Below are 27,158 nucleotides of genomic sequence, written 5' to 3' on the forward strand. Positions count from 1 at the left end.
AAACCTGCTGCTTCAAATTCAAGACCGCGATTGTGTTGCGATAGAGGTAAAATACCATGGTCGCTGCTACAAGGAGTATACCCGGTATTTAGGCAAGCTAGCAACAACACCTAATGCAGAGCAACAAGGAGACTCCAACTACTCAGAAGCATACACATTATTTTGTGCAACAGTCAAGGATCTTATAATAGACAACAAGGAAATCTACAGACTGAAACGACTTAATGACATGTTCATGAAACAAATCAAAGCAACACACAGAATAGAATCAAACTACAAAAGTGGCTTTCTCAAGACAAGACTGATGAAAACATTTCCACAACTATGCTTTCTAACCCCGTATATGCGCTGCCAAGGACACCTTGTGTATGTTAATGACATCTCCACTGAAGTGCTGGTTGAAGAAAAGAAAGTGTTGCAAGAAACCATGCATGGTTCAGGTGATGACACAACAGAGACAGAACAAACATCCGACTCTGAACCAACACCCCACCAAAGCAACCTGGGTATACTGAGAATAACCTTAGAGAACACTACTTCACTGCGCTACAATTGAGAAATGCAATAGATGAGATCAAGCCAAATATGCCATGGCCCCCAACCTCTGAGCACCTGACAACAAATGCCGCAGAAGCAATTGTACCTGCCTGTCTCTATAACTTTATTGCATGGATGGTGGGAGTGTCAGACGAACCTGATTCTGATGAGTTTGTAAAGATAGAATCGACAATACATCGAAGAATTCTCACAATTGCACAGGACAGGTGACACCACCATATACCTCCAATCAAAGGGAAGGAAACAGATGCCCAAACATTTGTCACTTGCAATGACAGTACGTCATCTCTCAGGTTCAGCCCAATTAATCAGCCGACTGAACGGGTTTGGTTACTGCGTCTCAAACTCTGTCGTCATAAATCATGACACTGCACTGGCTAACCAAGAACTACATCGTGGAGAGGATGCTCTCCCATCAATCATTCAGGCGGGCAAGCATGTCACACTCGTATGGGACAATAATGACTTCGGGGAGAAGACATTGTCTGGGCGTGGAACAACGCACAATACCAATGGGATTATAATACAGCGACCAAGTCAATCCCATGAAGTAGTACAACCAGCACCAGTCACTACAGTTAAGAGGACGCGGGAGAGATCGATGCAGCCACCTGCAGTGAACCTTGCCACATATTATGGAGGGAAAAACGAAGGACCCGCTCCATTCGCAACCAGCATTCCATTGGATCGAGCAACGTACTTCCCATTACTCCAGCACCCTAAGATGATAGACCTAGCATACCACATCACCAAGTACAACATTGACGGGACTCTGCCATCTTGGACAGGATTCAACCAACTACTGTCTTGTGTTGAAGTTCCACCAAAGAGCGTGATAGGGTATCTCCCTGTCATTGATGCCACTCCGACTGAAATGAATACGGTACTAACAATACTGCAGAGAAGTGTTCAGATCGCCGACAAGTTACAGTTGGAAGCAGTCGTCATTGTCGTTGACCAAGCCATCTATTGCAAGGCACAGCTCATTAGATGGAAGAATGCACAGTTCATGAAGAGACTGGTAATTCGACTTGGGGCATTCCACACTGCAATGTCCTTTCTTGGCTGTATTGGAAAGAGATTTCGAGATGGTGGTCTCCAAGACATCCTGGTTGAGTCAGAGATTGTTGCAGTGGGGTCTGTGAATGGAGTGTTCAGCGGCAAGCATTACAACAGGGCAGTTCGAGCCCATAAGCTGATGTCAGACGCGATGCAGCAGATGCTCCTGGATGCATATTTTGAATCTATTCCAGAACATGAAGCGGGTAGAGTGAAGGAACTTTTGTCCAACTCAGCTGAAGCTTTCCCACATCCAAACTACCATGTCATTCTCAACAGTGACAAGTTCAAAGACTTCAAAACCTCCTTTGACAAATTCTTAGAAGCAAGTGACACCAAACCAACATTTCGCTTCTGGAGTTCATACATTGAGACGGTGGAGCTTCTCTAGCCCATCTCGAGTTTATCATGACGTCAATGCGCACTGGTTCGCTTGTACCCCGCGTAATTGTCTTTGATGGGTTAAAATATCACCCCTAACACACTTATTGGACCTATTAACAGTTTCAAAATAGCATTGGTAAACCACCATGGATCGTAGTAGCAACACCAATCACAAATATTGTACAAAAATTTAAAATTATGCAGGTTTTAAGGTCCAAAAACATGACTTTCTGATAAATGCATCAACAGCATGTTATTTTACCAAGTCGTTAAAACAACATTTTTACTACTTTTGGGGGTCTGAATTAATAAATATTGCTGCCAAGACCAATGTGAACATGACATCATATAGTTTGTGTTGTTTTTTTACTGTGTAAATGGGTATTTCAAATGTAACATACAATTGGTGTATACTGGTGTTTTGGGGCAGCGGTTCTCGGTAACGTACCACGATATCGCTTGTGAAAAAAAACAAGATGTTTTGGAGGTCATAAGGCTTCATCCCACACCCTTCTTGCCAAATCCATAGGTTCAGGTCATGAAATCAAAAAAAAAAATAGATGTCCACCCTATGGCCCTGTGTCTATATGGTCAAACTGCCAAAATCAAGACTCTCTGCTCACCTGCTCACCTTCATTCCTTCATTCCTCTTTTCTCCCGCCTCTGGAACAAACTCCCTCACTCTCTTCAATCCCACTCCACCCTCCAGGTCTTTAAAACAGCTGTTCACCACCATCTCTTATCTTCCCCCATCCAAAACCTTGATCTTTTCTACCCCTGCTAATTTGACCCCAATTCCACTTTTTTGAAATACCAACTTCTGTCCTGGAAGTCCTTGGTGTCCTTGTGTTTTATACTTCTCCCCCCCCCCCCCCCCCCCTTCCTACGCCGCCTCCCCCCAAGCCCTCTCCCTCCCACACATTCCCGATGTCTCTGCTCTCAAATGTTGTGTTTATGTGCTTCCCCTTCTCTCCCCATCTTGTCTACCGCCCCCCTTTTTATATACTTTGTTTGTCTGTTTGATTTGTGTGATAAATGTTAGCTCTTTCACGAGCCTCGATTCTGTATTAAAAAAAAAAAAAAAAAAAAAAAAAAAGAGCCAATGATGTGAGAGCAGTACTCCACACATGGACGAATCAATCTTTTAGAATTTAGATAGTTAGAGTAACTGCTCAGAGGAGAAGAAATGTTTTTTTTTTTTTTTTTTGTATACTGAATCGAGGCTCGTGAAAGAGCGAACATTTACTTCACAAACAAATCAACCAGACAAACAAAATATATAAAAAGAGGGAGCGGAAGACAAGATGGGGAGAGAAGGGGAAGCACACAAACACAACATTTGAGAGCAGGGAGATGTGTGGAAGGGAGAGGGCTTGGGGGGAGGAGGCGTGGGAAGGGGGGGGGGGGAGGGAGAAGTATAAAACACAAGGACACCAAGGACTTCCAGGACAGAAGTTGGTATTTCAAAAAAGTGGAATTGGGGTCAAATTAGCAGGGGTAGAAAAGATCAAGGTTTTGGATGGGGGAAGATAAGAGATGGTGGTGAACAGCTGTTTTAAAGACCTGGAGGGTGGAGTGGGATTGAAGAGAGTGAGGGAGTTTGTTCCAGAGGCGGGAGAAAAGAGGTATGAAGGAGTGAAGGTGAGCAGAGAGTCTTGATTTTGGCAGTTTAACCATGAGAGGGTTGCAGGCAGATCTTGTGCGACCTGTAGGAATATTTGCGGTACAGAGCCCAGAGAGAGCTGGGGGGGGGAAAGGCCAGAGAGGAGTCGTTAGAAGACGGAAAGACCACCAACCTGCCTGCGGTGAGTGAGTGAGAGGCCCTTGGAGTTAGCTTCATCGCGGGAGATTCCAATGATTCTGAATGCTTTGGTTTCAACAGCGTGAAGACGAGCTAGGTGTGAGGCAGGAGCACCAGCCCAGAGGGGAGAGCAGTATTCCATTGAGCTGTGGATGAAAGCCTTGTATGTGGTGAGGAGCTCAGGTGTGCCAAGGAAGGACTTCGCATGACGGAGGATGCCCAGTCGGCGACTGGCTTTGGAGGCCAGATTTGAAATGTGGTTTTCCCAGGAAAGATCATGGCAGATAGTGAGACCCAAAAGCTTGAGTGACAGAACTTCTTGGAGAGGATTATTCAGAAAGTGGATGGGAGGGTTGTCCAGTCGGTCTTTTCGGAGAGACGTCGTAAGAGTGTGAGATTTGTCAGGATTGAAAGACATGTTCCACTTGTTTGCCCAGTCTGCGATTTTGTCCAGGTCTGCAGAGAGTGAGGAGGCTGCAGACTGCCGATCTGAGGGATGAAGAATGGAGCGACAGAGAGTAGAGTCATCAGCAAAGAGATACAGAGGATTTTCAAGAGAGTCAGAGAGATCATTGATGAAGACCAGAAAAAGCACAGTGCCCAGAACACTGCCTTGTGGAACTCCAGCCTGAACAGGAAGAGGAGATGAGAGAAACCCATTCAGGGCCACACGTTGACTATGACTAGAGAGGAAGTCCGCCAGCCATGCATGGAGATTTCCATGGATACCAAAAGAGGAGAGTTTGGTGAGCAGAGCGGGGTGCCAGACCGTATCTAAGGCACGTGATATGTCAAGGGAGACTGCTCTAATTTCCTGTTTGGCATTGAGGACCTCCATCCATTGTTGAGAAAGCAGAAGCAGCATGTCCAGAGTAGAGTGTCCAGGTCTGAAACCAAATTGATGATCAGAGATCAAGCCATTGGAGAAGAGGAAAGATTTCATATCTGAAGCAATGATGGATTCCATGACTTTGCTGATAATTGGGAGAAGGCTGATTGGTCTGTCGTTGCTGGGATCTGTTTTTGCACCTTTTTTGTGCAAAGCGGTGATGTTGGCAGATTTCCAAGCAGATGGAAGATGACCTTGAGCAAAAGAGAGGGTGAAGAGAACAGAGAGAGGGAGTGAAAGAGCGGAAGAACAGGATTTTATGACCCGTGGGCTGATGCCGTCAGGTCCAGTTGCAGAATCAGAGTCGAGGGTTGACAGAAACTTTTCCACCTTGTCAGGAGGAAAGGACACAGAGTCCAGGAGCAGCTGGGTACGACTGGGTACGGTGGGTACAGAGAGGGATGGGTTTGGGACACAAGATTTAGAGGCAAACATAGAGTTGAGGCATTCAGCTTTTTCACGTGCGGAGTCAGCCGTGTGGCCGTTTGAGGTGAGGGAGGGGATGGAGGGGGAACAAACACCAGAAACAGATTTGACCAGACGCCACCAGGATTTGGAAGAGGGAGACAGATAAGAGAGTTCTGTCCTGAGAACGGAGAGATATTGTTTCCTGGCTCTCCTGAGGGTGGACACACACTCGTTTCGGGCTTTGTGAAAGGAAATGAGATTTCATTCCGTTGGATTTGCTTTCCAGGAGACGAAAGCAAGTTGTTTCTGGGAAGTAGCCTCACCACAAGATTCCGTGTACCATGGACGGGAGGAAGGGTATGACAACTGAAGACGAGATGGGATAAATCTGTGCATGAGAGAGAGCAATTTACTTTGGAAGAATTCCCAGGATGAGTTGATGTAAGAGGCGGAAGAGATGGGAGACCAGTCCAGATGATTGATGGCTGCTTGAAGACCGTCCCAGTTGGCCTGAGTGAAATGCCAGACTCGTCGACGCTGAGGAGGCTCTCTGAGAATGGTCAGAGAGATGTCCACTTTAACAAGCACATGATCAGATGAGCCGATTGGAGCAGAAGAAGAGCAGCAGACATTTTCAGGGAAGTTAGTCAAAACCAAGTCCAGATGAGAAGATGCTCCGTTGACTGAGATCCGGGTCGGGAAATTGACAGATTGTGTCAGTCCCAGTGAGTCACAGAAGTCCTTTGCTGAAGAGCCATGGCTGGTGAGAGAGGTACCCACACCCAGCCAACTGGCATGGTGACAATTGAAATCACCACATATGAGGAAGAGAGAGTTGGGATGGGTAGATAGAAGTTGGTCCATATTATCAGACAGCGAGATGTATATGGAGTCATCACTGTTTGGTGGACGGTACAACACACATATGAACAAAAGGTGGGAGCGAAGGGGAAGCCGTAGCCTAAGGTATTCCTGGGGGTGAGGTGGAGAGAGGGCAGTGCAGGGCGAGTGAGGAAGAGAGTTTTTATATAAAGATAGCAACCCCCCCTCCATGACGAGGCTCAGGTCTATCATACCGGAGGAGGGGGTAACCTGGGAGAGATACCAAGGAATCAGAGACATCATGAAGGAGGAAAGTTTGTGTTAAGCAGATCACGTCTGGTTTGTCAGAAGCAACCTGTATGGAGAGATCAATCAATTTTGAGCGAAGGCCCCGGATGTTTGAGGTCCATACTGTTAAAGAAGAGGAAGGGGGAGCATCGGATACAGAACAGGGGGTTGGAGCGGTAGGGTAAGATGTGGAAGAGGGGTAAGATGGGGAAGAGGAGGAAGAGGTAGGGAGAGCTGTTGAAGGTGTGTCAGATTTCAGAATAGCTTGGAGAAAGGGAAGAATGGGGCGGACAAAAGGTTTGATGGTGATTCGGTGAGGCGCAGTGAGGTATTATTTGAGGAGGGGGAAGAGTGAGGCAGAAGGTTGAGGGAGATGAAGGTGAAAGTTGGAAGGGGGAAGAACGCTTTGAGGAGGAGGGGTGAGAGGGGAGTCTCGGAGGGGAGGAGTGAGGGAGAGTCTCGGAGGGGAGGGGTGTGGGGGGAGTTTAGGAGGGAAGGGGCAAGGGGGAGATCTGAAAGGGATGGGTGATGGGGAAGATTTGGAGGGGAGGGGCAAGGGGGAAGATTTGAAAGAGATGGGTGATGGGGATGATTTGGAGGGGAGTGGCAAGGGGGTAGATTTAGAGGGGAGGGGTGATGGGGAAGTTTTGGAGGGGAGGGGTGATGGGGAAGTTTTGGAGGGAAGGGGTGATGGGGAAGATTTGGAGGGGAGGGGCAAGAGGGAAGATTTGAAAGGGATGGGTGATGGGGATGTTTTGGAGGGGAGGGGTGATGGGGAAGTTTTGGAGGGAAGGGGTGATGGGGAAGATTTGGAGGGGAGGGGCAAGGGGGAATATTTGAAAGATGGGTGATGGGGAAGATTTGGAGGGGAGGGGCAAGGGGGTGGATTTGGAGGGGGGGTGGATTTGGAGGGGAGGGGTGATGGGGAAGTTTTGAAGGGGAGGGGTGATGGGGAAGTTTTTGAGGGAAGGGGTGATGGGGAAGTTTTGGAGGGAAGGGGTGATGGGGAAGATTTGGAGGGGAGGGGTGAGATTGGATTTTGAAAAATGTACGATTAATGGGAAACGAACATTTATTGCAAAATGAGTTTCTTGAGACCTTCGAGTCAAAAATACGTTTGAGGACGCTGAAGGATGGGTGGAGTTCTGGAGAGTTTAGAGAATGTATGAAAGAGGCACTGTAACTGTAAGAGATGGAATTTTTTTTTGGAATGAATAGATTTGGTGAGCAAGTCGAAAGCATCCTTTTATAGAAGAAGAAGAAAAAGGTGTTATAGTATATTGTGGAGAACTGTTATGCCTTCTTAAGGTAAAGGTAAAAAATACCGTTCTGTATTTTTACCAATAACCAAAATATGTTTCGTTTTAACTGATTGCTGTATGCTCCGAAGAGTTGTCGTAAAGCCAAAGGGGGGACATGGGGGGCACACCACGTGACACAGGGCACCTGAGAAATATATATTTAATTGTGTCTTTCTTTTGCTTGCTTCAAAAAACTAGATTCACTGCAAAACATGTTGATTCACGACTCGGTCATATCCAACCTTGGGGACATTTTTCCACCATCTTCTAAGGAAGAAAGTTATGGGAATAGTTGTAAGTTAACCTCGAACAGGGGATGATGTAATATGTATCCCTTGATCTTTGTGTGCCTGGTTTCTTATGTTTCACTACCAAATGTTCACATCATAGAACTTTATTATAGGAATGCATCGCTGGGCCTTGGAAAGCCCAGCTTGTTTGGAATTAGAGCCTGAGAAATATCTTCCTTTTTGTGTCTTCAAAGGCCCTCTCTTGTCTGAGGTCATAATTAGCGCAGCGTTTTTCCTGTTATTTCATGTATATAACAAATTGTATTTTGCGGAGTTTTTAGAGGGTGGCTTGGACTTGCAGGTCTTGTGTGACAAGGCCCTGTGATTTCAAGGCATGCTCCACAATATTGTGTTTGCTCGATTTTGTATTAAACCTCATTTTGCTGCTTCAAGGTGCCCCTTCTTGAGTTCCAAAGGGGGGGCCAAACCGTCATCTGGTGTCAGAAGTGGGATTCATCCAGGTGCATGTCGAGGGGGGCCACGCTCCTCAGGTCGGGGAGAGGCCAAAAAGCCAGCGCTGGCACCATTTGGGCTGAGGTAAGCATATTTGCACTCCCAAATTTAAAGCCTCTCTCTTCCATTTGGATGCGTGGGGCCTCTGGACTGTACTTGAGCATGTGTCTCGAACCAAATTGAAGCAACCAGTGGATTAATGAATCGAGCAAGGAGGGCGCCCTAGGTTAGGAGGGATAGCCCTCGAGGGATAGCCTCAGGATAAGGTACCCCCGGCGTGGGAGTAGTTAACTAGCCCCCGGCGTGGGAAGGAAGAATAGACCCAGGCGTGGGTGGATATGGATAAGGATATGGATAAGGATATGGAAGAATAAGGATAAGAATGGGTAATAGATATTGGTGTTAAGAATACTCCGGCGTGAGTACTGTGTTAAGAGAAGGGTATTAGAGATCGGGGGGCGGCCCGATCTTCGACCCGCTGGAGGGACTAGCCCAAGGAAGGTAGGACGATGAGTATTTTAAGTTAAGCTACGCACTGGATGTGTGTATCTGATAAACCCCCCCCCCCCCCCCCCCCCCCCAAGGCCTTCTTTGTCCTGTCTCAGGATTTAAGGCATGCACATCCGGTGCAGTTTTTACCCAAAGGAAGGAGTTCTGACAATATGCTATAGGCAGGTCAGGTATTAGCTCTTTCTGGACAAGAGATGAGGTTAGATCTGGAGAAATAAAACAGAGAGGATTATAATGTACGAGGTGTGTGGAATCCAGCTGTGAACACGCGAGCCGAGACATGCAGGCAGGTTACCGGGGCAACGGAGTAGCTGCCTCGCGGGGAACAGCGAGGTGGGACGGAATCGAGACAGGAATGCGAACCATGCTGTGCACAAGCAGGGGACGCATTCGTGTGTGTGAACAATGCGAGTGATGAGATGGCTTGAAGTGATGTGTTGGAGTGAGCACATGTATGTTGTGTGCTGAGTGGAAGCGGTGCTGCATTGTCGAGCATGCTTCCAAGGAAGACTTTGGGATGCTAGAGTTGGAAGCGTTTTTGTTTTGTATCTCAAGGGAGATATTGGTTATTTCTTATATGTGGAAATAGGAAATGTTTATGTGATTTTTGGAGAAGGATAAATTAAACTGGAATCAGAAAAGCGCAGGTACCAGATAGGAGAAAGGCAGGAGAAGTGCTGAGCCTTCAAGGGCAGAGAACAAAGCAGATAAAGCACAGGAAGAAAGAAATCCAGGTAGAAACCAAGGGATGGATAGGCTCACAACAAGGGGCCAGGTAAGTTCACAGGTAGGTAGGATTGGAGTGTGCATGAGTGTGCATGAATTTATACTGTATTGTATGGAGAATGAAGGGTCAGTCACATGGTATGTGTGTATAAGGGAATGAATGATCTGTCATTGCAGCGTGTATTTGTGTTTATTGTGTGTGTGTCATTGATGTGTGTCATTGATTGACAAGGGGTTCCCCAAATTGCCTGCAGGCATTGGGCAATCCGGATGAGTACTTTGGAATGATATTATTTATATGTTGTGAAGGTGAAAATTGATTGAGTACATTTAGGAAGAAATAAAAGGTATCAGTTTAGATTTTGAGATGCCATGTGGGACTCAGTCTGCTGGGGAAAATTGGCAGGGAATAATGAGTATGTTATGGAGAGCATGTGTAGACAGGGCTTTAAAACAAGTGTTCAATTACATCCCCACATTAACGGCTCTCCAGATGTAGCAAGGGAGAATGGGAGTAAAAGTCAAAAATGATAGGCTGTCAACCAACTGGGTGTTTATTCAACGGCATGGCCGGGGCTTGTATTTGGCCGACTTGGGATGGCAGAATGCGTTGAATGAAGGCAAGAATGACATGTGATGCTGGCGTGAGTCCAATCGGAAGGATGGATGGTTATGGTTTCACCCGGTCTGTTTATCTGTCTGTCTGTCCGGACACGGAGCTCTTGGGGAGAGCCAGGATGGGTTGGGGTGACCAAGATGAATGTGGACAATATATTAATTGTTTGCCATTGTGAAAATTTGCCCTCGATTTGGGACGAAGACATATGGCATTTGCTGTCCGGCTCATTGATACTCCTATGTGATGCGGGGTATGTGTGTGGTGATGGTGTCTGGGGCCTCGGGGTTTGCCCCTGCCTATTTGCCGGTCCGTCTTGGCTGTCTGTTACATTTGACCCTCAGAAAAGGTTTCGTGAAAGGGGTTACACTTGATGGGCCAACTTATGGACAGGAACATGGAATTTGTACAGAATGCAGGCGATAACCCACCTGTGTCTATCTCTGTGTGTGTGTGTCCGTATTTGTCTGGCTTTCTGGCTGTCCATGGAGTCATGTCTCTGAACACTGATTTTGAGGGAGTTGCGGGTGTGCCATGGAGTTCAGGTGCACCTGCGGTGGTTGGAAGGTGGTGGTGGAGCGGGTGCGAGGATGCACGCTTGGATTAAAACATGTATTTAATTATCTGAGGATGTGTGGATCAATTAAGGGAGAGGGCACTTCGACTTTGTACATCCGTGGACTTTGCCATGCGTGTGAAAGCGCAAGTCGATGATAATAATGTCTTGTCCAGCACAATATTTTCGCAGCTATGGAATGTGCTCGAATTCCATGTTGGTGCAATACGAGTGTGATTCCCGCCATGCATGCCGCGAGAGATACGTTGTTTGTGATGGGACTGTGGCGAAAAGTTGGATAGCAATGTGTAGAATATAAGATGCGTCGGTACATTTGTGTTGATCGATGCGCCGAAAAAGAAGTTGGAGGCGCGTGATGGAGTTGCAGGTGCGGACCAAAGCGGTGTCCGCGGTGTTTACTGGGGGTCGAATGTCACTCCCTCAGTGTCTGCAGACTTGTCGTTCGGCAGTGTCGAAAGACAGGTTCGATTGTCGGTCTGTCTGCTTGATTTTCTGGTCTCACTCTGAGTATATGGTATATACTCTGAGTATATGGTCGTTTTCTGTTTTGTGCTTTAATGGTGGTTGATTTGACTTCCCTGAAAGGGGGACAATAAATATTTGGTGTTAGCTGTTGTCATTTCGGATGTTTGCAGTTGTAATGTGGAGCCAGTCTGTCTGTCCGACTGGGTGTGTCTGACTGCGTCTGCAGATATGGATCAAGGAGGAGCAGTGTCTGCGGTGTCTGTTATGGTGTCGAATGTCATTCACTGTGTCTGCTGACGTGTCGTGTGACTATGGTGACTATGATGGTGTGTCCTGGCGGGAAGAATCGTGGCAGCCTACAGATTTGAATGGAATGGCCTCTGTGAGACCATCCTGTTAGTACGTTGGGGGTTCGTCTGTCTGTCTGTGAATGGAAACTCAGAAAATTGGACTGGACTTCGACAGAAGGCAGGTGGGTGGTCACCTGCTGTGAATTGTGGTGGAACATTTGTGATGTCCCCTAATACGAGGGGACGAATTGGTTTGTAAATGTGTTGTGCAGGTACTTTCTCTGTAGGTAGCCAAATTCTACCTGGGGTAAGTCCAGGTGGAGAGGGGAGTTGTCTCTGATGCCTTGCTCCACGGGGCAGTACTATTGTTGTCAAGTCTCATGTAACCTTGGTTAACGTATATCTACGGACAAGAGCTGCACTTTATTTTAGTAAGTGACTGGGAAAGTTTGTTTTAAAAAGTGCCAGTGGAGTTGTTTAGAGTTATGGAGGTCACAGCTCGCTGGAACCTCTTTGTTTATGTTTGGCTGACTTACACTGGCTAGTGTATGGGAAAAAGGGGGACTGAAAATGCTTTGAATTTGCAGCCTGGCGGACAAGAGCTGTGTTTGGGAAGGTTAGAATCCAGCATTTTGCAGCCCTGAGCAGAGGGGATTGCCCATTGGGCATGTTTAGGATTTAACAGAGTGGTGGAGTTCTGTGGGAATATGAATCCAATGTTTGATGTATACTGTGTCGGTGTGCTCTGAGTTCGAAGGAAGATGATGCAATTATTTCAGATTTATCATAGTTAAGTTTGAGAAAGTTGATTTGAAGCCAGGATTTATTTCAGTGATGCAGTCCGTCAGGATAGAGTTGAGCAGTGGATTTGTGTCTGTCAGAGGTAAGATTTGAACCAAGAAAGGGCGGTGCCGGTAATGTTAAAGGTGCAATTCCAGGGAGGGCCAATTAGGCACTTTGAAGTGATTAACATCGGAATGCATTACATGGAGGACCACCAGCTGTTCAAGGGAGGAAAGGTGTGAAATAGTGACGTCATCCTCGCTGGAAATGTGGTTGGGAATGGCAGGATTGACGCGAGAGTCACAGTGGGTGAAAAAATTGACCAACATGAGAATTAGGTCTATTTCAATAAATAGATCAGGTTATTTTCTTTTTATTATTTGTTTATTGGGCAGCTATTGGGCCAGAGGCTAAAACAGGTGGCTGCAACAGGTGCATGGGATGCTAAGAGAGGTATTAGAGGACATTGGATTGACTTTAAATTGAAATGAGAATTGAACAGGTGGATTAGGAAAATGGGTTTGTTAAAATAATCGTGGCATCTGTGGGATGCAACAATTTTGTGCCAGAATAGTGTATGGGGAACCGTCATCTGGGAAGCGTCGTTAAATGGCAGTAGGTTTAGACAGGTATTGAAAGGGTTCGTGCAATGTCATTTTGGGGCACCACTCGACACAAGAGTGGTAGAGAGCTGAAGTGAATTCTGCCAATATGGTGCAATAGGGTGACAACTGAGTTTTGTTTGGAAAACTATTTGTTTGCAATATTGGTTCGTACATAAGCTGGCAAAGAGATTATGCCAGTCTGAGGGAGTTTGTGTCCTTTGGATGGGAGCTGGAGCCTTGTAGGGTTGGGGCTTGTGGCTCGCCATTGTCTGTCTGCCAGTTATGGTGGGCAGAGGGAAGAGGGAGTGATACTGCTCTGGCCTCTTGCTTGGCAGAATTGAGTATTGCTGGTTTTACCCCTGTTCAAAATTGAGCTCTCGAGAGCTGATTAACATTAGGATGCATCTCTCAAGGGACCCCTGGGTGGTCTCGAGAGCTGAGGTGTGAAATATGATGATTTTGTCTTGTGGACAATTTGTGGGTGGCTAGACAGACGCGCCTGGAAGGGGACATTGTATTGATGTGGGTTGAGTCTGAAGGAAAGGATTTGCTGAGGAAGTGTTGAAGAAGGTTGTTGGAAGTGCAAAGATGATAGAGGAAAGATGTGTAAATAAATGTTTACTCTACATGGGTGACTCTAGGTTCTAGAACCTAGGACAAAGCGCAGGGAAAGGAAATATTTTTCCAGTGGATTATACTGGTGCGAAATTCGCTTGAATACCAGTTGATGTATTTTGATATTTAACTACCAGCTGCTAATAACGTGAATTATGGTATGAGTCAGTGGATAATTTGTTTACACAGGATGATTAGTGAGATGAGTGAATGATATTAGATGCAGGGAAAAAAAATATAGGAAAAATTGTGCTTCAGATTTTGAGACACTGATGGGATGGAAGCAATACGAGATGATGTTTACAAATATGTGTTTACAAAAAATGATGGTTGCACATAGGAAGACAACAAAGCAAGATGGAGACAATGTAGTGAGTTTCTCCATTGACTGATCATAATTGGGGGGGGGGGGGGGGGGCTAGGAATTGTGATTTGTAGTGTACTAACCAAGGCTTTAGTCCTTGCATGTGTGAGAAAGTTTACCACAGGATGGACCCTAAAGACGACCCCGGAAAGGGCCATGGTGATGACCGCCAAGCTGACCACGGATCCAGATGCTACTCCGGCTGTCGACATGACTGCAGACTACGGATCCTGGAACAACGACCCGGCTGATTGATTTGCCTGAAAAGGATTATATTACTGATGACTATTTTAACTGCATTGACAAACTGGATTTGGATTCAGATGTGAACGTGCTCTGGCCCTCGCGGGCGTCGCTTAATGATTTTTGTGCTGTTACTGTCTCACGAGCTCACAGTAAATCAACCATTGTTGACCCGGCCCCGGCTTTGGACTCAACTCCGACCGAAGAGGCATGGCGGGACTTCAGAGCATTGCGGGCTGCCTGGAAGCCGAATGCTCTAGGCCCCAACGCGTCACATGCAGACACCATGACCTACCTAAGGGCGGTCTCTCTCTTTATCTCGAAGGGTAGGGCTTGACTGCTGCTGACCGTCTGTGCCACAGCCCTAAGCCACCCGAGGATGATGTTACGGATGATGAATCCGATGATGATGTGGACCACTCGCGTAAGTCTGATACTGATGTTTATGTCTCAATGACGGCTTTGCCTCTTTCTGCTTCACAAGCTCACCTCTGATCCTTAAAGTCTCGCAGTAGTTCAGTCGTCATTGACCCACTTTTGGATGCCGACCCAACACCGGACCCGACTGCAAATCCGGGCTTGGGTGGCAAGGAACTCGACAATGACAATGCTCCGAGCTCCGATTCTGATTGCTTCGACGATTCATTCATGGATAATGACGATGGAAGCAGCAACGACTCGGACAACTCCGACCTTGACTCAAAGGAAGTTTCTCTCCCTCCTTTGGACCGTTATGCTTTGTTGTTTGGCCATAGGGTTAAGCCACCTGATACTAATGTTGTGTATTCCCCTGCAGAACAAACGCACATTCGAGGCCTAAGGGCCATGAATATCGATTGAGCACCGAAGATCGACAGGGATTGCGCCTGGGGATGCTTGGGCGAGCTCCAGTCGGGGGGGAGTCCCGGCCGCACCTCTGTGGGCAAAGGGTGGGTCGGGAGATCCTCCTGGGTGTGGACCCCGGTCGACTCAGACGCCTTTGCTGTAGATTTGACACGCTATTCGATCTTCATGCCCCTACAGACTCACACGACATACTCACAGTCTCACACACTCACATTACCCACTCACCCACCCACATGCTACGCGGGTCATCCTGCTGAGTGCGATGTGCGGTGCTTTGGGCATGGGACATGCTCACTGGGCTGCATTCGCGTGGTACATTGCCTAGTTTATTGCCTTTGGACTTGACCTGCTATTGGATTCTACGGACCCACTTTTCATACTCACATACAAACGCGAATCATCCCGCTGAGTGCGATGTGAGGTGCATGGAGGCGCGTGACATGCTCACTGGGCTGCCTTCGCGTGATATGTTGAATGCACCTTTGTTGCTTCTTGCTTCTTTTGCTTTGTTGACAATAAAGGCCTTTGATTGGCTCGTAGATAACGTTGTATCTTAGATCCAAAAGGGCGGTATGTGGAGAACTGTTATGCCTTCTTAAGGTAAAGGTAAAAAATACCATTATGTATTTTTACCAATAACCAAAATATGTTTCGTTTTAACTGATTGCTGTATGCTCCGAAGAGTTGTCGTAAAGCCAAAGGGGGGACATGGGGGGCACACCACGTGACACAGGGCACCTGAGAAATATATATTTAATTGTGTCTTTCTTTTGCTTGCTTCAAAAAACTAGATTCACTGCAAAACATGTTGATTCACGACTCGGTCATATCCAACCTTGGGGACATTTTTCCACCATCTTCTAAGGAAGAAAATTATGGGAATAGTTGTAAGTTAACCTCGAACAGGGGATGATGTAATATGTATCCCTTGATCTTTGTGTGCCTGGTTTCTTATGTTTCACTACCAAATGTTCACATCATAGAACTTTATTATAGGAATGCATCGCTGGGCCTTGGAAAGCCCAGCTTGTTTGGAATTAGAGCCTGAGAAATATCTTCCTTTTTGTGTCTTCAAAGGCCCTCTCTTGTCTGAGGTCATAATTAGCGCAGCATTTTTCCTGTTATTTCATGTATATAACAAATTGTATTTTGCGGAGTTTTTAGAGGGTGGCTTGGACTTGCAGGTCTTGTGTGACAAGGCCCTGTGATTTCAAGGCATGCTCCACAATATTGTGTTTGCTCGATTTTGTATTAAACCTCATTTTGCTGCTTCAAGGTGCCCCTTCTTGAGTTCCAAAGGGGGGGCCAAACCGTCATATGACAGAATACAGTTCTTCAGGGGACAGTTGAAACATTTTTTAACGACGTGAACACGTGATCACGAACAACGTGGTCGAAGAACGAACAAACAAATAAGAACGAACAACGGATAAGAACAGAGAAGGGAATATTTTTTTGGTTTTTTTTTTTTTTTTTGATTTGAGATGAAAACAGACAGAGACCGAACGTGAAACGTGAAAAATAGAGACCGAAAGTAATTGCGAGCGCAATCGAAGAACCGCTGCGACAGAAACAAAGCCTCAAGCCAAGGTCAGACATGGTAGCCTACTAGTACTACACTAGGCCTCAGAATATGCGACACGAACTAACCGACGATTCTGTACACAGGTATGAAAAACCAACCCCAAGAATACTATTAAAGACACACCAATAGTTATATACACCGAGAGAAAGATACAGTTTCGACAAAAACACAATTGTGAAAAGTTACTTAACTTCGAAAGCGTGCGCGCATGGACAGCTTTGAAGAGACGTGACCTCCAATCTTGCGCATGCGACTACGACGTTGACTACAACAAGAGAGGAAGTCTGCAAGCCATGCGTGGAGATTTCCATGGATACCAGCAGAGGAGAGTTTGGTGAGCAGAGCGGGGTGCCAGACCGTATCGAAGGCACGTGATATGTCAAGTGAGACAGCTCTGATTTCCTATTTGGCATTGAGGCCTTCCATCCATTGTTGAGACAGCAGAAGCAGCGTGTCCAGAGTAGAATGACCTGGTCTGAATCCAAATTGATGTTCAGAGATCAAGCCATTGCAGAAGAGGAAGGATTTGATATCCGAAGCAATGATGGATTCCATGACTTTGCTGATTAATTGGGAGCAGGCCGATTGGTCTGTAGTTGCAAGGATCTGTTTTTGCACCTTTTTTGTGTAAAGCGGCAATGTTGGCTGATTTCCAAGCTTATGGTAGATGACCTTGAGAAAAAGAGAGGGTGAAAAGAACAGAGAGAGGGTGAAAAGAACAGAGAGAGGGTGTGAAAGAGCGGCAGAGCAGGATTTTAGGACCCGTGGGCTGATGCCGTCTGGTCCAGTTGCAGAATCAGAGTCGAGGTTTGACAGAAACCTCTCCACCTTGTCAGGAGAGAAGGACACAGAGTCCAGGAGCAGCTGGGTTCGACTGCGTACGGTAGGTGCAGTGAGAGATGGGTTTGGGGAGATATGTCAAGGGAGAGAGCTCTGATTTCCTGTTTGGCATTGAGGACCTCCATCCATTGTTGAGACAGCAGAAGCAGCATGTCCAGAGTAGAGTGACCTGGTCTGAATCCAAATTGCTGATCCGAGATCAAGCCATTGGAGAAGAACATGAAAGATGATAAAATAATGAACAATAAGTTGAGAAAAAAAAGCACGTGAGATAATGAGGAGGAAGTACACGAAGCTTTGAAAATGATGTGAATACATCACAAGATGAGTCAAGAAATAGTGCTGCACATTGTAAACCTTCACTGAATTATTTATTTCTCAAACCTAAACGAAACAAAAAAAATTTTACTCCACAAATATTTGTCTCCACCTTTTAAGAACATACCTGGAAGGTCATGCAAATAAACATTTCTATAAAAAGAATAGCACAACAAAGATCATGCCGGGTCAGGGGTCATTCCCATGTTATACCACCTCAGGTTAATGACAAATCCACAGGGGAGGTAGGTTAAATTAGTAATGTTTTCTAAGAGACAGGCGGTGTTAACAATTCAATTTCCTTTGATCATCCTCGAGATATCTCTACAACTTGATTTGAGTCCACATGTGGCCAATTCAATTGATTGGACATGATTTTAAATGAAACACACCTTTCTATCCAAGGTCCCACAGTTGACAGTGCATGTCCCTGAAGTCCAAGGAACTGTCTGTAGAACTCCGACATAGAATTGTGAGGAGACATGGATCTGGGGAAGGCTATAAAACATTTTCTAGAGTTGAACGTTCTCAAGAACACAGTGAGCACCATCATTAGGAGATGGAAAGAATATGGAAGTACCCAGACTCTTCCGAGAGCTGGCCGCCCGACCAAACTAAGAAACTGGGCAAGAAGGACCTTGGTCAGGGAGGTGACCAAGAACAAAATAAACACTGACAGAATGACATAGTTCCTTCCTTGGCTGAGATGGGAATACCTCCCGAAAGGACAGTCTCTGCAACACTTTAAAATCGAGGCTTTATGGGAGAGTGGCCATATGGAAACCACTCCTGAGAAAAAGGCACATGACAGCATGCCTGGAGATTGTAAAACGGTATGTGAAAGACTCAAAGCACGAGGCAAAAAAAATGTGGTCTAATGAGATGAAAGTTGAACTCTTTGGCCTGAATGCAAAGCGCTACATTTGGCAGAAACCAAGCACAGCTCATCAACCATCTAACACCATCCCTACCATGAGGTATGGTGGTGGCAACATCATGCCATGGGGATGCTTTTCAGCAACATAGACTCGGAGACTTGTAGAGATAGATGGAACAATTAATGGAGCCAAATACAGGCAAATCCTTGAGGAGTGCTAAAAAACCTGCTCCAGAGTTCAAAAGACCTTAGACTGTGGTGAAGATTTACGTTCCAACAGGAAAATGACCCCAAGCATACAGCCAAAACAACAATGGAATGGCTTCAGAACAAGACCACCGATGCTGTTCACCGTGCTCCCCATCCAACTTGACAAAGCTTGAGCAAATCTGCAAGGAAGAATGGGCAAAACTTCCCAAATCCAGATGTGCAATGCTGATACAGACATATCAGCCATTACCAGCCAGCTGATACAGACATTACCGCTTTACACCTCACGAAAGCCACAAGACTCCAAGTTGTAAGCACTGCCAAAGGCGCTTCTATGAATATTGAAGTAGCGACTCATGGTGCTGAATACTTATGTGAATTAGATACTTCTGTGTTTCATTTTAATGTTTATGTTTTTAGATATTTTTAGATAGATATTTTAGATATTTAGATATTTTTTAGATATTTTAGATATTTTGTTTTAGATATTTAGGTTTTAGGTATTTCGGTTTTAGATTTTTTAGATTTTTTTAATGTTTCATGTTTAGGCTAACCCCCGCTCTTGCAGGGAAAATGGCCTTAAAATGCATGTTGTTGTTGTTGCTGTGTTTCATTTTAATGTTTATGTTTTAAGAATGTCTAAACAAAAAATTCACTGACAGGGTGTTGTGTTGATCAGTGACCAAAAAAATGCCAATTTAATCGATTTTAAATTCAAGCTGTAACACAACAAAATGTGAAAAAGGCAAGGGGTGTGAATACTTTCTGAAGGCACTGTAACTATAAAAATAATACTTGGCTTCACTATTATGAATCCAAACCAAATGAGAACCGTTCCCATGACGATCTTCTAAATTCATAATATTCCCTGTATTTTTGGACAACTTTGGTACTCCATCTCTCATACAAACTAGAACGGTACTCAGGAGGGAGCATACCTCCACCTGGTTGGCCATATTACTCAATGGTGAAGAATCACTTTTAAAAATCTTCACCAGAATTGAATCGATTCTTCCTCGTCACACACACCTGTCCAACAAGTTTCATCCAAATGCGTCCATAACTTTGAGATATCCCGCTATGTATCGTTTTTGACCCTATCTCCCAATGGTGAAGAATCACTATAAAAATTGGATAATTCTCATGTCCGAATCCATATCCAGATCTTCACCAAAATCGAATCTCTTTGTCCTTGTCAGACACCCAACCTGTCCACCAAGTTTCGTCAAAATCTGTCCACATCATTTTGAGATATTCCGCAATGTATCATTTTTGTCCCTATCTCCCACTAATTCCTGGTGCTTGGGCTGGTCCCTGGTGTTGGGCTAGCGGCTAGGGTGCCGGCTTAGGATCCTAGGATCCTGGGTTCGAATCCCGGTCAATCGCTGAATTAACGCCAGGGGGGTTGACTCAGCCTGTCATCCTTCCGAGGTCGGCAAATTGAGTACCAGTTCACTGGTAATTCCCTGCTTGTCGTTAAAGGTGGCAAAAAGGGTTGGCGTCAGGAAGGGCATCCGGCCGTAAAACATTGCTTCAAAAAGGGGACCGAAAAAAACAACAACAACCACAGTTCCCGAAAAAGGCCAACCCCCGCTTGCGGGGAAAAATGGCCTCTAAAGGTGGTTTTTTTTTTTTTCTCCCACTAATATCTCGTCCCTATCTGTCCTGTCCCTATCTCACCTGGTGCTGGCTTAGCGGTTAGGGTGCCGGCTTGGGATCCTAGGATCCTGGGTTCGAATCCCGGTCGATCGCTGAATTAACGCCAGGGGGGTTGACTCAGCCTGTCATCCTTCCGAGGTCGGCAAATTGAGTACCAGCTTGCTGGGATGAATGATCACGGTGTGTACCCCGATTTAGAATAGGTACACCGTATCCCTGCGCATAGTAAGAGCGTGACCAAGGGTTGGCGTCAAGAAGGGCATCCGGCCATAAAAACATTGCCTCAAAAAGGGAACCATGATTGTCATGGGGCCCGCAAGGCTAACCCCCACTCTAGCGGGGAAAAATTGCCTTAAAACGATCATTCATTCATTCATTCATTCTCCCAATGGTGATGAATCACAATAAAGATTGAATAATTCTCATGTCTGAATCCATATCCAGATCTTCACCAAAATCGAATCTGTTTGTCCTTGTCAGACACCCAACATGTCCACCAAGTTTCGTCAAAATCTGTCCACAACTTTTTGAGAGATCCTGCTATGTATCGATTTTGGCCCTTTCTCCAAATGGTGAAGAATCAATTAAAAAATTATACTAGCTGGTTGCGGATCCGAATCTTCACCAAAATTGAATCGATTCTTCCTCGTCACACACACAACCTGTCCAACAAGTTTCATCCAAATCCGTCCACAACTTTTTGAGATATCCTGCTATGTATCGTTTTTGTCCCCATCTCCCAATGGTGATGAATCACAATAAAGATTGAATAATTCTCATGTCCGAATCCATATCCAGATCTTCACCAAAGTCGAATCTGTTTGTCCTTGTCAGACACCCAACATGTCCACCAAATTTCGTCCAAATCCGTCCACAACTTTTTGAGATATCCCGCTTTGTATCGTGTTGGCCCCATCTCCCTATGCTATGATGAAGAATCACTTTAAAATTCTCGTAGCCGGATCCGGATCTTCACCAAAATCTAATCATTTCGTCCTTGTAACATACGCTACCTCCCTGCCAAATTTCGTCCGAATCCGTCCACAACTTTTTGAGATATTTTGTTCACAAACGGACGGACAAACAGACAGACAACCTCCATCCACCTTTGGTGGCGGAGGTAATCAGTCAATACAAACAGCGAGATCTTCCCATTTTTGACCCTTTGAACTTATAACCCCTGTGAGTTCACAAATCGATTGCCAATCCAAGGAAAGTGGAGGGTGTGCTATCGAAGAAACGAGTCAGATCATTCACTAAAGCCACAATGTGCGCACACACCGGCGCATAATAATATAATAAGGTGAAAGGTTAAATAATAAGGTGAAAGCTCGTGCCTCACAATATAATAATCGGGTAAAACGGGCAGAACATGCTGCTCACCATGGTCCAAAACAATACGACAGCACAAACGGAAATAGTCTGAGAAAGCGCACACACACGAAAAGCGAGTGTCCCCCCGCCTCCACCTGTACCTTTCCTAGACGTCTGAGCGCGAACATTTCGAGTCGCAGCCTCACCAGGACCAGGTTCACCGGGCCGTCCACGCTCCCGGTCCGGGCTTTCGGCCTCCGGCCTGGCTCTGGCCATACGGGGCCTCTTCTCGGCCAAACCTCTGGCCGGCCCCGGCCGCTTCTCCGTCGCCTTTGTAATCTTGTTTGGATGCGGTCACTTGCGGCGACAACGGCCCAGACTAATAAACACCAGGAACGTTCAAAGGACGAGACAAAAGAATAAAACGTTACGTCGGACGCCAGGTATGAGGTAACACGCCGTGAGTAAAAGAGAGCAGGGCAGGCTCGCGCTCCCGGGTTACCTTACACTTACAGGAAGGAATTCTCCAATAATCCAACGATCGAAATACCGCTCACTCAAAAGGTTTGGAAAACTGAAGTTACATTTTTGTCACACGAACGTACAACAAAGTTTATTTTTAAATTGCATTGAAACATACACCGCCCGAAACGCAGCTCGAGCGCAGAGCCGACGCCACGCCAAGGGAGCCAATGGCAGCGCGCCACACTCCGCACCGACTGCAGCGATGTCGTCGACCTTGTACGAGCTCTCAGTCATATTCAGGCGAACTTGTTTATTCGCTCCGTCGTAACCTTCAAAGTCGGAAAAATAAGAAATAATGAGAAAATTAACTTACGAAGCCACAAAGGAATGCAGACAAGATTGAACGAGGCAACCGAAAGAATCTACACGGTGTCGAGCAAATGTCTCGGGCGTTTACATTCAGCAACACTGAGCAAACCGAGGATTTGTGTCAAAATTGTCGTGGAAGAAGAAATATATTGTTACGGATCCGGGGGACGGCACTCCCGTTAGCAAGGGGGGGGGGGGGTTAATCCCCTTGTCTTGTTAAGCTGGCCGTCCGACCGGTCCTGGGGGTATGACGTCACGCCCGGTCAGCGCTGAATAGGGTAGTAGGCCAATCCTTTCTATGACCTAAGTACCAGCGCCTTCCGGTACGCGAGGAAATACTCCCACCCGAGCCGCAGCGTAATAGATGTATTGTGCCGAGCGAAGCGAGCTGCGACGCGGGCCGTTAACAAAAGACTAAACCCGATTGTAAGCGGTTCGGCCGAAATAGCGCCACAAGTACTCAATGGGGAAATCACTAAAGCGATCGGACGAGAAAGAAACCAAAGAATAAGCAGGGAACAGCGATTTATTAATTATCATACAAAAACCAAAGAAAGAGAAGGAACAAAAGCAATATACAGAAGAAGAAGAAGACACAGCACAAATCCTTATACAGTCTTACTTAAACCCACAGGACAACACAAACAGCACAAACTCACATACACAAATGGGGAATTGCAGGCAGGAATGGCTGGAGGGATGAGAAGGGCAGACGGTCCACAGAGCTAGCGGCAGGGAGGTCCGGGGATCGCAGTACGACATCGGTGCCCGTCGGTGCGGGTAGGTATCGCCCACGAGCGTGCCGACTCTCACTCGCCGCTGGATGTTCGCGCCAAGGAAATGAATGGACGATCCTCTCTCAACTTCTCGGGTCGTGCTCCCTCACTCATCTGCCTCTTACCAACTCTCTTGAACCTCCTCACGCGTCTCTGCCTTCTCACCGTCGCTCTTGAACCTCCTCACGCGTCTCTGGTGGGGGCCTCGCGCCAAGGGTTTTATAACCATGCCCTTGGAACCCTCTCGAACTCACCAGACGTTTCTTGCCATGCCCTATCAAGCCATGCCCACCGAGCCCTGGTTGGTTGTTAAGGGCTCTCTGACTCCACCTTTGATGACGAGGTGGTGCCACGCCCGTGCTCTGGCGGCTCCTCCCCCCTTCTTGGCCTCGTGTGTAATGGAGTTTGGCGCCAGGCAGCGAACGCTGCTGGGCGAGCAGAGGCGGTGTGATGCCCACGAAAACAGCCCAACTGTTACTGGCACTTTGAGGAGACGATTGGGGATATTGAAAGGGGACCTATCTTAGTTGATTGATGCAACGTAGAGTCAACTATTGGAAACACAGCCTTACCTGGAACACATAATAATGACATAACTATAGAGAGATCCTGAAGTGTCCTACGTGTTGTACATGGACTAACTAAGGTGCAATCTTTAATTAACAGCCAATTAAGGGGACATGTACACAGGGGTCATTTATGAGGGAATTTACTACTAAATTTACATGTGAAGGTTCTAAAAACCGTAACACAGCACCCTCATTCCTCACGGCACGTCTCAGGCCGAAAAAAAAACTTTAACTTAATGTGACACTCAGGTGTAATCCCCTCTACTATTAACTTCTCCCCTGAGTGCGACATTCTTAAAAGAGTTAAATATGTCCCGCCTGCTACGTTTCACCCTACCTAACAGATTCGCACCCACAATTAACCAAATTGCAGAATTATTCTCAAACTATACATGTACGGTGGGGAGCATTAATTACAAGTGACATTATTTTGACTATTCACAAAACGGCAAACCCAGGACCTGTCATTTCTGGGAAACAAAAACAATCCTGCGGGAGGGAGGAAAAGCATGCACTGCACCGATATACCACCTCTACATGCCTGGGGATGCAGAATTGATATTGCAATGCATCCCCGAGCATGCAAACACCAAAGCACCAATAAAAAGCACCATCAAAGCACCATCAAAGCACCATCCAGTGCACAGTCATACATTTCAAGAAAAAAAACAACTGTTGCACGGTCTTCTTTCTGCTCCCTCTGCTGGCCGATGTTTCTTCCAGATGTTGTCGTTCTTGGTAGCTTGCTGCCTATTTGCAATAATAAAAAAGGCACACAATGTGTCCATTTTTTTTTTATAGCCCACAGAGGCCAACTAAGGGTGGTCCACCTGTAGGGCAAAAGGGGCCACCTCACCGTGGTCCGCAAGCAAACTTTCCTGGGCCATCGTGTCCGGTCCCAGCAGAGGGGCCATGCCCCGACACGTGGGGTCCATCAGTGGTGCTCGGCCACAGTACCGTGGTCCATATGGGTGTGGTGCTTAGCCACAAACATGTGGTCCAAAAGGTGGTGCATCGATCCAGGCAGCTGGCAGCGGTGGCTCGGGCACACAGATGTGGCTCCCGCACGCTCTCCCTCAGTGCCCAGAGGGCACGGTCCATGGGTGAGGAGGAAGACAAAGCAGAGTCAGCGATGGGTAAGGGCGCAAGGGTACACATCAATAAAGGCAATGCAGAGTGAGGCGCGCCTGGAGAGCGAGCGGAGAAAGCTCGTCCCTAACATATGCCCCCCCACCACCCCTGTCACCTACTCTACCCTTGCCCTTACCCCATATTTACACAACAATTTACAATTCGTCTCTATCGTCTCATCTTCCCCATATCTCCCCTAATCCAAATTCATTACCAATCCCTCTGAAACCAAATTTGCCATCACCCAATTCATCATCAATCTCGCTTAAGGAGGAAGAGATGGAACAACAACACAATGTCACACCCACGTCGTGATGCGTCTTACATTCCCAAAGCATTTGCAACAAAAATAACAAACCATGGTGTGGAGTTCCGTTATCACCTCAGGTGAGTGGATGTAGATGGTGCGAGGAGATTTCCATCCTAACTATCCTCTAAATGACTTTAACACTTTTACTCTACCGAGTTGTTGTTAGCCTGCAAAACCATTGGACATCTTACACTATGCGGTTCTAAAAACCAAACTCCCATTGACCAAACTGTGGTGCTCGTCAATTTGGGGTCTCACTCCCCCGATTCAACTCCCTGTGCCTTTGCACAATTTCAGGACTGGGTCATGTGGCTCCCCTAGCATGTCTACTCACCTGCACACCTCCGCCACTGTAGTTGCCTCTGAGCTTACCTGCTCCTTACCCTAACCTATCTACCTGGGGAAGGCCCTGGCGCTCTCCCCACTCGGTGCCCTCTCTGGCACTGGGCTACCCGGGTCCGTCCTCCGGATCCTCGGGCCCCATTCACAACTCTACCGGCTCCCAGAGCCCACCTGCGGCCTCACCTGGCCGACATCCGGGAACGCTGGGAGGAGGACAAGGATGGTTATCTGGCGAGAGCACCCCAAAATGGAACAATTGAAGATGCAATTACTGAACTCCGTAATCAGTTACCCAAATACTTGTGGCATGTTTTCATCAAGAATAAACAGGCCAATGCATATGAATTTGACAAGCAACAGGCTCGTATGCAGGAATCTAGTGAATGTGTCCTCCAAATGGACTTTGCTGAAAATTTCACATCAGTATTTCAAGACGAAATTCAGTCCGCTCATTGGCAGCAGCGGCAAATCACATTATACACGGTGATGGCTTGGCATCGTGAGGTCATTGAGTCGATGCTGATTGTATCTGATGTACAAGATCACGAGAAGAGGGCCGTGACCTCATATACAGTATCTGCTTTAGACACCATCTTAAACGAGATCCCTAGTATTTCCACTGTGAAAATATGGACTGACGGACCCAGCAGTCAGTTCAAAAACCACTACATATTTGCGTTGATACCAAAGCTGAAGCAAAGATATGGCGTCAATATAGTCTGGAACTACTTCGCCACCAGCCATGGAAAAGGTCCTAACGATGCTCTTGGGGGGAATGCTAAGCGGATAGTCCACCGTCTGGTCATGGGAAGACAACCTGTGGTGCGTAACGCAGAAACTTTTGTGGAAGGACTCCAGTCTACTGCTGCTAACATGGATGTACTTCTAAGGAGCCAAGATCAGAATGCAGCCCACTGCCGGGACATGGAAGTGGACTCCTTATGGGACAACGTTCCTGGCATCACAGGGACCATAAACACACACTTCGTCACTCCCTGAGAAGACGACCAGATTCTGTGTAAGTTTTACTCAACTGCCCAAAGTGGCAGGGAACATCAACTGTCAAAAATACGCGACAATGCATGCGGTGCACCCGACGGTAGAGCAAGCAAATCCGACAAACAACAACCCATGGCTACTGCCATGGCTTTAGCAACAAATCTGCCCAATCTAACGGCACACTCTGAAGTAAATGCCCCTGCTACATCCGCTACAAGCTTGTCAAGAAGGCGTGTGACCAGGAAGTCGACTAGTGTTCTTATGGAGCACAATACTAATATCACTCATTCAAGTTATGCTCAGTCAGGTAGAACTCGCGATATACACAGTGCTGAAAGCCAGAAATCGGCACACAAAGCAAATGAAACGAGTAAGAAGAAATGGCCATGTAAGCAGTGTGGGTGGAATTATGGTGATGACAGTGACCCTAAGAAAAATGAAGAATGGCTACAGTGTGCTGGCTGTGGCCAATGGCATCACCATACATGTGCTGAGGAAGGA

The 27,158-nt window shown here is 46.5% G+C and overlaps 1 protein-coding gene across 1 annotated transcript in view; it reads right to left on the reverse strand.

Annotated features, from left to right (window-relative positions):
- Positions 1-22,350, reverse strand: part of USP19 (ubiquitin specific peptidase 19) — a gene marked incomplete in the record, with an annotated part of 203,680 nt that extends 181,330 nt beyond the window's left edge. Inside the window, 1 exon segment of the mRNA XM_078766316.1 lies at positions 21,858-22,350. Within this exon segment, the coding sequence (XP_078622442.1) occupies positions 21,858-21,972 (115 nt within the window).
- Between the last annotated feature and the right edge of the window lie 4,808 nt (positions 22,351-27,158).

This window comes from Myxine glutinosa, chromosome 12 (genome assembly GCF_964187855.1).
Source record: "Myxine glutinosa chromosome 12, kmMyxGlut1.1, whole genome shotgun sequence".
NCBI classification, from domain to species: domain Eukaryota; kingdom Metazoa; phylum Chordata; class Myxini; order Myxiniformes; family Myxinidae; genus Myxine; species Myxine glutinosa.